Source organism: Erythrolamprus reginae, chromosome 5, assembly GCF_031021105.1.
Source record: "Erythrolamprus reginae isolate rEryReg1 chromosome 5, rEryReg1.hap1, whole genome shotgun sequence".
In the NCBI taxonomy this organism is placed as follows: Eukaryota; Metazoa; Chordata; class Lepidosauria; order Squamata; family Dipsadidae; genus Erythrolamprus; species Erythrolamprus reginae.
Genome location: NC_091954.1, coordinates 5,853,397 through 5,866,878, shown reverse-complemented (window position 1 = coordinate 5,866,878; position 13,482 = coordinate 5,853,397). Strand labels below are relative to the sequence as shown.

The following is a 13,482-nucleotide window of genomic DNA, read 5'->3' as shown; positions in this document are numbered from 1 at the left end:
CAACCTCCAACATTTCCGAGGTGGATAAAATGAGGACGAAGATTGTTAGAGGCATAATGCTGACTTTGTAAACTGCTTAGAAAAGGCCGTAAAACACAATGAAGTGGTATATAAGTCTAAGTGCTGCTGCTATTGTTTTTCAGCATTTTAGCCAACCATCAGATTAAGGATAAAGGACAACGATGTCTTCGAAAGAGAGGACTTAGTGCTTGCAAAAGTACTTACTCACAAACAGCAGGGAATGACAGACCAACAAAGGCACTAGATAGATATTCTGTGTACATTTCATTAGCTACTCCTTCCAAGTAATACTTCTGCCAAGTGTCCTCTTCGATCTAGAATGGAGAGGGAAGACGAAGAAAAATGAAAGGTGCATTTTTAATAGGAAATGGCTGTGAATAACATAAATCAATTTGCAGGAAATTAAGGTTGGTACATATATTTAACGCTTCTTTAAAAAAAACAACCTTCTGAATTAGACCTGTTCAATTTTTATAATTTTCTCTTTTCCTTTTTTTATTATTGATCAAAAGTGGGGGGGGAGAGAAGAACATACAATATTTAGGAAAAAAGGTCTCGTGAAAAATATTGCTGGCAAAATACCATGTGGGCCGGTTTGATCCGTCTTTTCAAAGTGTTGCAAAAGTTTTGCGAGAAGGCTAACTTAATAAATGTTGTGGTTGGCTCTGGCCCAGCTCCTGCCCCAGGGAATGGGGAGGTGGATGCAGGGGAAACTTCAACATGTCACAGGCCTGTGTTATTGCCGACAGAATCAGTTCAGAGTTTAGATTCCTCGGACAAAGAAGAAGGTGGGAGTGACTCGGCAGAGGAGGGCTTGGCACACAGCCAAGGCAGTCAATCTTCCTTATCTTCCTTTGATTCGGATGCTGACATTTTGGACACATGCAAGCGCAGAATTTTGCGTAGAAGAGACCAAGTAAGAACATATTACAGGAAAGAAGAGAGGCCACCTGTGTTTGGGTGGGGCTCCAGTAATTAGGGCTGCTGCTATAAATAGCAGCATGTGGGTTTGGCCATTGTGGAAGAATATCTGTTTCAGTTTCGTCAGGAATCTTGTGTGCTGGACTTTGTTGCTTTTTCACGCCTTTGAAACCAAAGCAGAGCAACGTGTGTGTGTGTGTCTCACTTTGTTGGAAGAAGAAGGGGTGTGAAGTTTCTTCAGAGCTGCTAGCTAAGTACTTAATGACTGCTTAAGGGAAATTGTACAGACTACCCGGTTGTTTTGGGAAGAGTGCTCTTTGCTATACAAAAAGAGTGCTTAGTTTATTTTGACTTTTGTGATGAAGAACATTGTTTTTAATTTTCAAACGTGTGTGTGTCTGAAATTTGTACCCTTGAATTTTCTGGAGGCTCCTATCAGAGAGCCCGCCAGAACAATAAAGAAACTCCATTTGTGTAATATGAATTGGGTCAGATAATTCCGAACATACATATACAGCGATACCTCATCATACGAACTTAATTGGTTCCAGGAGGAGGTTCGTAAGGTGAAAAGTTTGTAAGACGAAACAATGTTTCCCATAGGAATCAATGTAAAAGCAAATAATGCGTGCAAATCCTTCAGGAAAATCCCAAACTTTAGAAGGGAGGCGAATAGAGGGCAGGGAGGAGCAGCCAAAGGGGGCGGGTGGAAGAAGCAAGGCTAGGCTAAAGGGTGAGTGGGAAGGAAGAAAGGCAAGGGGGGGCGCCCCTCCCTTTTCTTTCTTCAAAAGACACCCTTTCAGTGCCTTTGAAAGCATGTTGTTCTCTGCAAAATCTTTCCTACTCCAAGCAGCCCCTCCCTTTTCTTTCTTAAAAAGACACCCTTTCAGTGCCTTTGCAAGCACGTTGTTCTCTGCAAAATCGTTCCTTCCCCAAGCTGCCCCTCCCTTTTCTTTCTTAAAAAGACACCCTTTCAGTGCCTTTGCAAGCACGTTGTTCTCTGCAAAATCTTTCCTACTCCAAGCAGCCCCTCCCTTTTCTTTCTTAAAAAGACACCCTTTCAGTGCCTTTGCAAGCACGTTGTTCTCTGCAAAATCTTTCCTACTCCAAGCAGCCCCTCCCTTTTCTTTATTCAAAAAAGGGGAAAAAAAGAAACCTCCTTCATCCCAGCAGCAGCTGCTTGGGTTCGTAAGGTGAAAATAGTTTGGAAGAAGAGGCAAAAAAATCTTAAACACCGGGTTCGTATCTTGAAAAGTTCGTTAGAAGAGGCGTTCGTAACATGAGGTACCACTGTATTTATTATTTCTTCAGACATGGGCTGGTTCACCTTCCAGCGGTTAGAGCAACCTTCTTCTGGTTGCCTTCTCTTGGCCAACAATTCTCCCAGGAGCACAGCAGCTTTGAAACTGTGAGCTCAACATAAGATACCTTTCTAGGAACTTCACATAACACTCAAAAATCATGTTTATATAATGCCTCGAAACAACTGTAGTTTTGCTCAGATTAACGATAACAATCGTTATCAAAGTCTGCACTACATTAGCTTGAAGCACCGGCTTCGTTTTCTCATTTTTGCAAAGTTGCAAAATTTACAGGCAAGATGCTAACCCAGATATTCCCAAGGTCCCAGTGGAACACGGTTTTCAGATAAGAATCGCTATCCATCTTAAGTTATAAGGCTGTAGCTCACTTTTATGGTTGTGTTGTTTAATAATAATAACAACAACAAAACCCTTTAAAGTAGCCTATTCTTTTCAAACTTTTCATTTATAGCTGATTTTTTTTAACACTTCGATAAAGTTTGGCCATGTTTTATCATCTTACAAGCAGAAGAGATTTGTTTTATGAACTATCCGAAGACATTTGAGGAATACTGTTTATCAACTGTTCCTACTACAACCACACACACACACAAAATATCCCCCAAAACAAAACAGTGATAAAATCTGGGGCCCCTGTCCATGATATTGAAAAGAAACTAGCGCATCTATCTTCTTCAGCTAGAATACTTAATAAAAATAAATTTATATTCTTGAATGTGTTTATGCAACAAAACAAACAGAAATTTTATAGCCGAAACCTTTGGGCTGAAATGAAATCCACTGTTGTTCTTACAACTTTATTAGCCAATATTGTAGAGAAACAGTGGATTTAACGCAGAGGTCTTCAACCTTGGCAACTTTAAGTCTTGTGGACGTCAACTCCAGGACCGCCTTCTGCCGCACGAATCCCAGCGACCGGTTAGGTCCCACAGAGTTGGCCTTCTCCGGGTCCCTTCGACTAAACAATGTCATTTAGCGGGACCCAGGAGAAGAGCCTTCTCTGTGGCGGCCCCAACCCTCTGGAACCAGCTCCCCCCAGATATCAGAGTTGCCCCCACCCTCCTTGCCTTTCGCAAGCTCCTTAAAACCCACCTCTGTCATCAGGCATGTGGGAATTGAAATTTTTCCCTTCCCCCTAGGCTTATAGAATTTATACATGGTATGCTTGTTTGTATGATTGGTTTCTTAAATTGGGTTTTTTAAAATTATTTTTAATATTAGATTTGTTTACATTGTCTTCTTTATTGTTGTTAGCTGCCCCGAGTCTTCGGAGAGGGGCGGCACACAAATCTAATAAATAAATAAATAAAATAAACTCCCAGAATTCTCCAGCATAGCTAGCTGGAAAATTCTGGGAGTTGAAATCTATAAAGTTGACAAATTTGGGGACCCCCTGATTTAATGCATTTAATATCAGCAGTCACAGGGCTCATCTGATCTGAAGTCTTTTCATAAAAGGAAAGCAAGCAATTGTTTCTCCCGTCTTGCGAAAGGCTGTTTTAAAACCACCTCTGAATTTATTACAAACCTTTCTGGCTCATTTAAGAACTGGGATTATTTCTCCCGGCCTTGCTTGTTCTCGCATCCTGTACTTAGTGAATCAGGCCTAAGTACCTCATAAATAATAATAATAATAGAAAAGCCTGCAGCCAACGAATTAGCTAGTTAGGTTGCATTATGCTGAACTTGCCTTGTTTGGTTTTGACTTAGTCCGGTAAGTGAACAAAACATCTATGATTTATGAACTATGATTTATAGCTTAGCATGGTAGGACAATCACATTATTGTCGCTTGATCAACGTGGTTCCACATGCTTAAAGGAAACTATAATGTGATACGGGAAAAGTACACTGCTCAAAAAAAATAATAAAGGGAACACTTAAAAAACAGAATATAACTCCAAGTCAATCAAACTTGTGTGAAATCAAACTGTCCACTTAGGAAGCAACACTGATTGACAGTCAATTTCACACGCTGTTGTGCACATTCAACTTTGTACAGAACAAAGTATTCAGTAAGAATATTTCATTCATTCAGATCTATTTATGACATTCAATCTGTGAGGTGATCGTTGAGATGGGTTGCTTGCTTCCAGATTTTTTAAAACTATCCAACTAGGTAACATAGTCAGTGCTAGAAGGAGGAGAGGATGTTGTATAATAATAATAATAATAATAATAATAATAATAATAATAATAATAATAATAATAATAATTATTATTATTATTATTATTATTATTATTATTATTATTATTATTATCATCATTGTCATTACAGTGAACCCTCGATCATCGCGAGGGTTCCGTTCCAGGACCCCACGCGATGATCGATTTTTAGCGAAGTAGCGGTGCGGAAGTAAAAACACCATCTGCGCTTGCGCAGATGGTGTTTTTGCTTCCACTGCCGCCCGCCCTTCGCCCGCCCACCCCGTTGCTCGCGCCCGCCCACCCCATTGCTCACGCTGTTGCTGGGGCCGCTTCCCAGCTGGGGAGCCGAGCTAGGGAGTCCGGACCGCGCGCGCGTTGCTGGGGAAAGCGCGCGCGCTTGGGGAATCCCTAGCTCGGCTCCCCAGCTGGGGAGCGGAGCTAGGGATTCCCCAAGCGCGCGCGCTTTCCCCAGCAACGCGCGCGCGGTCCGGACTCCCTAGCTCGGCTCCCCAGCTGGGGAGCGAGCTGCGATGTCCCCAAGCGCGCGGGCACCGCCCGCCCGCCCACGCTGTTGCTGGGGCCGCTTCCCAGCTGGGGAGCCGAGCTAGGGAGTCCGGACCGCGCGCGCGTTGCTGGGGAAAGCGCGCGCGCTTGGGGAATCCCTAGCTCCGCTCCCCAGCTGGGGAGCCGAGCTAGGGATTCCCCAAGCGCGCGCGCTTTCCCCAGCAACGCGCGCGCGGTCCGGACTCCCTAGCTCGGCTCCCCAGCTGGGGAGCGAGCTGCGATGTCCCCAAGCGCGCGGGCACCGCCCGCCCGCCCACGCTGTTGCTGGGGCCGCTTCCCAGCTGGGGAGCCGAGCTAGGGAGTCCGGACCGCGCGCGCGTTGCTGGGGAAAGCGCGCGCGCTTGGGGAATCCCTAGCTCCGCTCCCCAGCTGGGGAGCCGAGCTAGGGATTCCCCAAGCGCGCGCGCTTTCCCCAGCAACGCGCGCGCGGTCCGGACTCCCTAGCTCGGCTCCCCAGCTGGGGAGCGAGCTGCGATGTCCCCAAGCGCGCGGGCACCGCCCGCCCGCCCACGCTGTTGCTGGGGCCGCTTCCCAGCTGGGGAGCCGAGCTGGGGTGTCCCCGCGCGTGCCGCCCGCCCGCCCACGCCGTTGCTCGCGCCGCCGCTGGGGTCTTACGGGGGCAAGAGGGGGAAGACCCAGGGAAGCCTCTGCCCGGCGGGGAAACTCCACCATCTACGCATGCGTGGAAGGGCACGCATGCGTAGATGGTGGAGTTTACTTCCGGGTTGAAAACTCGCGAAATAGCCCTTTCGCGATCCTTGAGGACGCGAAACTCGAGGGTTCACTGTATTACTATTATTATTATTATTATTATTATTATTATTATTATTATTATTATTATTATTATCATTATTCTACTATGGGACTTCCGACTTCAGACTGACCGAATTCTGAAGCATAACACACCAGACATTGTGATTGTGGAGAAAAAGAAAGTATGGATCATCGACATCGCAAACCCAGGAGACAGCAGAATTGAGGAGAAGCAGCTAGAGAAATTAGTGAAATACGAAGATCTAAAAATCGAGCTGCAACGACTCTGGCATAAGCCCGTGAAAGTGGTCCCAGTGGTCCTTGGCACGCTGGGTGCAGTGCCAAAGGATCTCAGCGGACATTTGAAAACCATCAGAATTGACAAAATCTCCACCTGTCAATTGCAAAAGGCTGCTTTACTGGGATCGGCAAACATAATTCGCCGCTACATCACGCATTCCTAGGTGCTTGGGAAGCGCCCGACATAATAATAATAATAATAATAATAATAATAATAATAATAATAATAATAATTTGCTCTCTGTACACAAAATTGGCTTGCCCTATCAGTACTGTACAAGCCTAAAAATGCTTACACATTGATCATTTTTTTGTTATTTTACCTACTCTGTTTTCCCCAAAATAAGACATCCACTGATAATAAGCCCAAATGGGCATGTGAGTGCCTGGCAATAAGTCCAAGTGCTTATTTCAGGATTCAGGAAAGTATAAAACAGGGTCTTATTTTCGGAGGAAACACAAAACGATGGACCTCTACTTATCTTGAACCCTATTAACTAACTAACTATCTATCTATCTATCTATCTATCTATCTATCTATCTATCTATCTATCTATCTATCTATCTATCTATCCATCTATTTATTTGATTTATATGCCGCCCCTCTCCATAGACTCGGGGCGGCTAACAACAATAATAAAAACAGCATATAACAAATCTAATATTTAAATCCCATATTAAAAACCAAACATACACACAAGCATACCATGCATAAATTGTATAGGCCTAGGGGGAAAGGAATATCTCAATTCCCCCATGCCCGACGACAGAGGTGGGTTTTAAGGAGCTTACAAAAGGCGAGGAGGGTGGGGACAATTCTGATCTCTGGGGGGAGCTGGTTCCAGAGGTCCGGGGCCACCACAGAGAAGGCTCTTCCCTGGATCCCGCCAAACGACATTGTTTAGTTAACGGGACCAGGAGAAGGCCCAATCTGTGGGACCTAACTGGTCGCTGGGATTCGTGCGACAGAAGGCGGTCGCGGAGATATTCTAGTCCAATGCCATGAAGGGCTTTATAAGTCATAACCAACACTTTGTCTGGGTCTATGTGTTTTTAAAGTAACCATTTTGCTAAATACGTTTGGTTCTACCCAACAGAATGGCATGGGCTTGGGCGATCTTGCAATTATTATTTTGGGTACGTACGGGTGGGTGAGTGAGTGGATTTGCTGCAAACTAAGAGGTTCTATATAAAAACCGCGACTCTAAAAGCAAAAAAAAAAAAAAAAAACCGAAACAAAATATTCCCCTGCACATTTTTTTTCTAAGTTTGTTTGGATACTAGAGGGGTTTACTAAAATATTTTGGTTTGCAAAAAATTAAGCCATAATCAGTGAAATGCATGCCATGTCGTTGCTGATCATGGAGTTTTGTCATTGACAAAGGAAAGATTTAGGGGGGTTTCCATAGTACTCTTACAATCAGCTGGGAAGGATAACTCTCCAGTTCCATCTACGTTTTCCAAAATGGCAGGACTTCTGCTAAGGGAGGGTTGGGGGTTTCAGTGGGGTCAGCCTTCAACGCATACAGTATATTATGCTCTGAATTTATTTGCCTGGAACATTTTCTCGTTGGTCTGAAAACCCATTAGAAATTGAGAAGGCTGCTACCTCCTCTCAGATACAGTGGTACCTCATGATACGAACTTAATTGGTTCCAGGAGGAGGTTCGTAAGGTGAAAAGTTCGTAAGATGAAACAATGTTTCCCATAGGAATCAATGTAAAAGCAAATAGTGCGTGCAAATCCTTCAGGAAAATCCCAAACTTTAGAAGGGAGGCGAACAGAGGGCAGGGAGGAGCAGCTAAAGGGGGCGGGTGGAAGAAGCAAAGCTAGGCTAAAGGGTGAGTGGGAAGGAAGAAAGGCAAGGGGGGCACCCCTCCCTTTTCTTTCTTAAAAAGACACCCCCCCTCAGTGCTTGCAAAAACACCATCCTCCTAGTTAATTCAGTGGAGTCTTTTTCCCCCTCCAAGCCACCCCTCCCTTTTCTTTCTTAAAAAGATACTCCCCTCAGTGCTTGCAAAAACGCCGTCCTTCTAGTTAATTCAGTGGAGTCTTTTCCCCCCTCCAAGCCACCCCTCCCTTTTCTTTCTTAAAAAAAGGGGGGGGAAGAAACCCTTAGCAGCAGCGGCTTGGGTTCGTTAGGTGAAAATAGTTCGGAAGAAGAGGCAAAAAAATCTTAAACACCGGGTTAGTATCTTGAAAAGTTCGTTAGAAGAGGCGTTCGTAAGATGAGGTACCACTGTATAGTGAGGATCGCGGTACTGGGATTGTAGAATACTGTTGCAGAGGACACTTTTCAACACAAATTGTTGCCAGTCCTAATGTTTCTTGATCCCTGGTGAATTATTGTGGTTATTATTATTATTATTATTATTATTATTATTATTATTATTATTATTACTATTACTATTATTATTATTATTATTATTATTAATTGGATTTGTATGCCGCCCCTCTCCGCAGTAAAACAGTACAACAAAATCCAATACTAAAAAACAGTTAAAAACCCATTATAAAAAAACCAATCATACATACAAACATACCATACATAAAATTGTAAAGGCCTAGGGGGAAAGTGTATCTTAGTTCCCCCATGCCTGGCGGCAGAGGTGGGTTTTGAGGAGCTTACGAAAGGCAAGGAGGGTGGGGGCAATTCTAATCTCTGGGGGGATTCTAATCTCTGGGGGCCGCCACAGAGAAGGCTCTTCTCCTGGGTCCCGCCAAACGACATTGCTTAGTCGACGGGACCTGGAGAAGGCCAACTCTGTGGGGCCTGACTGGTCGCTGGGATTCGTGCGGCAGAAGGCGGTCCCGGAGATATTCTGGCCCGGTGCCATGAAGGGCTTTATAGGTCATAACCAACACTTTGAATTGTGATCGGAAATTGATCGGCAACCAATGCAGACTGCGGAGTATTGGAGTAAAATGGGCATGCCTTGGGAAGCCCCTGATTGCTCTTGCAGCTGCATTCTGCACGATCTGAAGTTTCCGAACACTTTTCAAAGGTAGCCCCATGTAGAGAGCATTACAATAGTCGAACCTCGAGGTGATGAGGGCATGAGTGACTGTGAGCAGTGACTCCCGGTCCAAATAGGGTCGCAACTGGTGCACCAGGCGAACCTGGGCGAACGCCCCCCTCGCCACAGCTGAAAGGTGTTTCTCTAATGTGAGCTGTGGATCGAGGAGGATGCCCAAGTTGCGAACCCTCTCTGAGGGGGTCAATGATTCTCCTCCCAGGGTAATGGACGGACAGATGGAATTGTCCTTGGGAGACAGGACCCACAGCCACTCCGTCTTGTCTGGGTTGAGTTTGAGTTTGTTGTTATCACAGAACCTAGAATAACAAGGTTGGGAGGGACTTGAAAGTCCTCTATTCCAACCCCTTGCTTAAATAGGAGACCCTACATCACTTTGTAGGAATGCCCATCCAATTTCTCCTTTAAAACCTCCAGTGATGGAGCACCCACAACTTCTAGTGGCCAGCCATTCCACTTGTTCTCACTGTCAGGAAATTTCTCCAACTAGGTTGTGTTGTGAGTGACCCTTGCCCACCTCAGGTCATGCCTGTTCTGGTCTCAGGCTAGGGCCACTGATAATTGGATATAAAGGATTGCTAAATGCATATATTTGTAAAACACCACATCATCTTTATTTTTCTTTCCTTTGGTCCAACGGGATGAGGTCCCGCTCCTTGCTCCCACTCCTTGCTCCTGCTCTGTTGTGGTTGGATCGCAGCCAGATGAATCGGGTCCATCTGGACATGGTCGGCCTGCGTGGCTGTCAGAGGAGTCAGACAGTGAGGAGGAGGGAGAGGGAGAGAGTGAGGGTCCTGCTATAGAAGACTATAGAAACCCCAATTGGGGCTTTGCCTGGGTCTGCTGAGGAAGAGGAGATAAGGGACCCCATCCTGGATGCAATAGTGAGAAGAATGCGGGGGAGGCAAGAGTAGTTACACAGACTCAGAAGGAGGACTTGAGTACAGCTAGGGTTTCCAACCTGGACTGACAGCTGTTGAGCCATGTGATCAAAGTCTTCCAAAAAAATGACTTTGTAAGACAGAGATGACAAAACTATAGCTTGGGTGCCACAGGTGGCACGCGCAGCCATATTTGCCGGCACACGAGCTGTTGCCCAAGCTCAGCTCCACTATGCATGTGTGCATAGCCAAGTGGTTTTCAGCCCACACAGAAGCTCTGGGAGGGCATTTTCAGCCTCCAGAGGTCCTTCAGGAGGGATGGGAGAGGGTGTTTTTGTCCTCCCCAGGCTCCAGGGAAGCCTCTGGATCTTGGTGTGGGTGAAAAACGGGCCAACCGGGCCCACCAGAAGCTGGGAAATGGACTATTTCTGACCTCCGGAGGGCCTCCAGGGGGCGGGGGAAGCCATTTTCGCCCTCCCCAAGTATTATTGAACTATGGATGTGGGCACTCATGCATCCGCAATAGCGTGCACACACGTGCTTTCAGCACCCAAGGGGAAAAATGTTAGCCATCAATGTTCTAAGATATTCGTCTAAAACAGTGGTTCTCAACCTGGGGTTCAGGACCCTTTTGGGGGTCGAATGACCATTTCACTTAGGGTCACCTAAGACCATGGGAAAAGACAAATTTCTGCCAATCAGCTTAAAGAATTGGGAGAAATGGGGCTAGACTTATGGTTGGGGATCACCACAACATGACGGACTGTATTAAGGGGTCGCAGCATTAAAAGGTTGAGAACCACTGGTCTAAAAGAAGCAACCCAAATTCCTTAACTGGATAGCGTGGTCAAAAAAAAAAAAGAGCGAGAGCGAGCGAGTGAGAGAGAGAATATCAGAGCAAATTAACAAATTGGCAAAAAGGCCTGAGAACATTTATGTGTTACTGAACTACACTATTTTATTTATTGTTATTTATTTATTTATTAGATTTGTATGCCACCCCTTTCCGTAGACTCGGGGCGGCTCACAACACAATAAAACAGTTTATGACAAATCTAATAATTTACAATTTAAAATTTAAAATAGTTAAAAAAACCCATTTTTAAGCAGACATACCTACAAACATACCATACATAAATTATATAGACCAGGAGGAGATATCTCAATTCCCCCATGCCTGATGACAAAGGTGGGTTTTGAGGAGTTTACGAAAGGCAAGGAGGGTAGGGGCAGTTCTAATCTCTGGGGGGAGCTGGTTCCAGAGAGTCGGGGCCGCCACAGAGAAGGCTCATCCCCTGGGGCCCGCCAAACGACATTGTTTAGTTGACGGGACCCGGAGAAGGCCAACTCTGTGGGACCTAATCGGTCACTGGGATTCGTGCAGCAAATCCCAGGGGACTTCTTGAATGAAATGAAATAAAGTGAATGGATGAATTATTCTCATTGGAGCTAAATGCACGTTTCATACACATAAATTGCCATCTGAGATTCCCAGCCAATCAATGGAGGAAAAAACCATTCAAGAAAGAAAAAAACATTATGTCTTTTGCCCCCACTGTGAGTGGTCTGTTGCCATCTGGGTTGGATAGAGATCATATTTTTAACGGCAAAGGATTTCTCTGTTGATAAACATGTGGTTTATCTAATAAAGAGCCAGGAAGATTGCGCTATGGAGAAACTCTAATAGCCCATGGATGCGCCAAATAGAAATGTAATTAGGAAGGAACCTGACTCTTTGCCCAATCTATAATAGCAAAACTTTTCCTCTTTGGGGTATGTTGTTCTACGTTTTAATGTTGATGGATTCTTTTCTGGGTTTTGAGTTTAAGCCACGCGCTCAAAACGCCCCCCCCCCCCCGACAAACCGAATCCCATTAAATATCCCCGCACAAAATGAGACGCTACCTTTATAAACGATCTCATGGAGAAGAGGTTTGCCAACATAGTCGATAGGCCAGGGGCCAGGCAGCTTTGGGCGATAAACCCCAGCTTTAGTTCTGCAAGACATATGGCGTCATCGCCTTCTTTCCAATTCCAGCTTGGAATATTTAGCAGATGGGCCTGCAAAGAGGGGGAAAAAACAACACCACAGGTCAGCCATGAGCCCCCAAATCTTTGATTACACTGGGAGGGACAATTTGTAACACAATTTCTGTTGAGTTTGATTTCTGAGCTTTTTTTATAGTTAATTAGGCATGCTGGTTTCAAAACTGTAGTTAGTTTTCTTCTACCATATCAAGTTTTTTTCTCTGCACCTTATATATATGTGTGTGTGTGTATCACATATTTTTGCTGAATATTTAAAATTAAGGGAGACTAGGATAGCGCTATTTCACCCTTGTTCTGGCCTCATCAGCTAGCCATGCCCTTACTGGGATTTGATCCTGGGGCCTCTGCCTTGTAAGACAGAGAATTAACAAAATCCAACAGAAAACACAGACACACACATATAAACTATATTATATCAACTATATATAATATATAATCTAATATAATCTAATTATATAATATATTAACTATATTCGACACAAAAATATGTAACCCTTCCCTGGTACAGAGCTGAAGGGATTGGATACTGTAACCTAGAGGTTAATTCTCTGCCTTAGTTACAAGGCAAAGGTTGCAGGTTCAAGTTCTATTGGGGGTACGGCTAGCTGATGAGGCCAAAATAAGGCCGAAATAGATCTATCCTAGTCTCCCTTAATTTTCAAATTCAGCAAAAAAACATGTGACATATATGTATGTATGTATGTATGTATGTATGTATGTATGTATATATGTGTGTGTGACGGTCTTGGCATATTCAGGTTTCTTCCTCTGTAGGATTCAGAAATTTCTGGCAATGTTTCGATGAGGTCCTACTCGTCATCTTCAGGCTGGTGCTTCTGTCCTTGTTCTAGGGCGAACACAGTGAGACCTGAGCTGCCTTCCTTCTATAAATACTGGTGGCTGGGTGTGGTTTGATGGCTCAGCAATTGCCTGCTGTGTAGAAATTTCCTGGTGAGTCAGTGGGGTAACACCTGGGGTCGTTTATAGAGGGAAGGCAGCTCAGGTCTCGCTGTGTTCGCCCTAGAACAAGAACAGAAGCACCAGCCTGAAGATGACGAGTGGGACCTCGTCGAAACGTCACCAGAAATTTCTGAATCCTACACGGGAAGAAACCCGAATATGCCAAGACCGTCATACCTGTACCCGTGAAAATCTACGAAAACATTAAGCAACATGAGCATCAAATTGCATTTTTTACATAGCCATCTTGCTAACTTTCCAGAAAATCTTGGTGCAGTCAATGATGAGCAGGGTGGGCGATTCCACCAAGATTTGAAGGTCATGGAGGCAAGGTATCAAGGTAGGTGGGATGTACATAGGATAGCTAACTATTGTTGGAGCATCAAGAGAGAATGTCCACAGATTAAACACTCCAGAAAAAGCTATAAGCGAAAATGTTTACCTTAATATGTATAATTACCGTTTGATTTAAAAAAAACAACTATTTGTACGAACACAATTTAACTTGCGGTAATTATAATAGCCTTTG

The 13,482-nt window shown here is 44.6% G+C and overlaps 1 protein-coding gene across 3 annotated transcripts in view; it reads right to left on the bottom strand.

Moving 5' to 3' along the window:
• Positions 1-13,482, bottom strand: part of KCNMA1 (potassium calcium-activated channel subfamily M alpha 1) — a 655,726-nt gene that overhangs the window by 188,156 nt on the left and 454,088 nt on the right. For all 3 annotated transcript variants that reach the window (XM_070752010.1, XM_070752011.1, XM_070752012.1), the window contains exons 14-15: positions 11,850-12,005; positions 226-335 (exon numbers count right to left, since the gene is read on the bottom strand). In XM_070752010.1, coding sequence (XP_070608111.1) covers positions 226-335; positions 11,850-12,005 — 266 coding nt within the window. The remainder of the gene's footprint in view (positions 1-225; positions 336-11,849; positions 12,006-13,482) is intronic.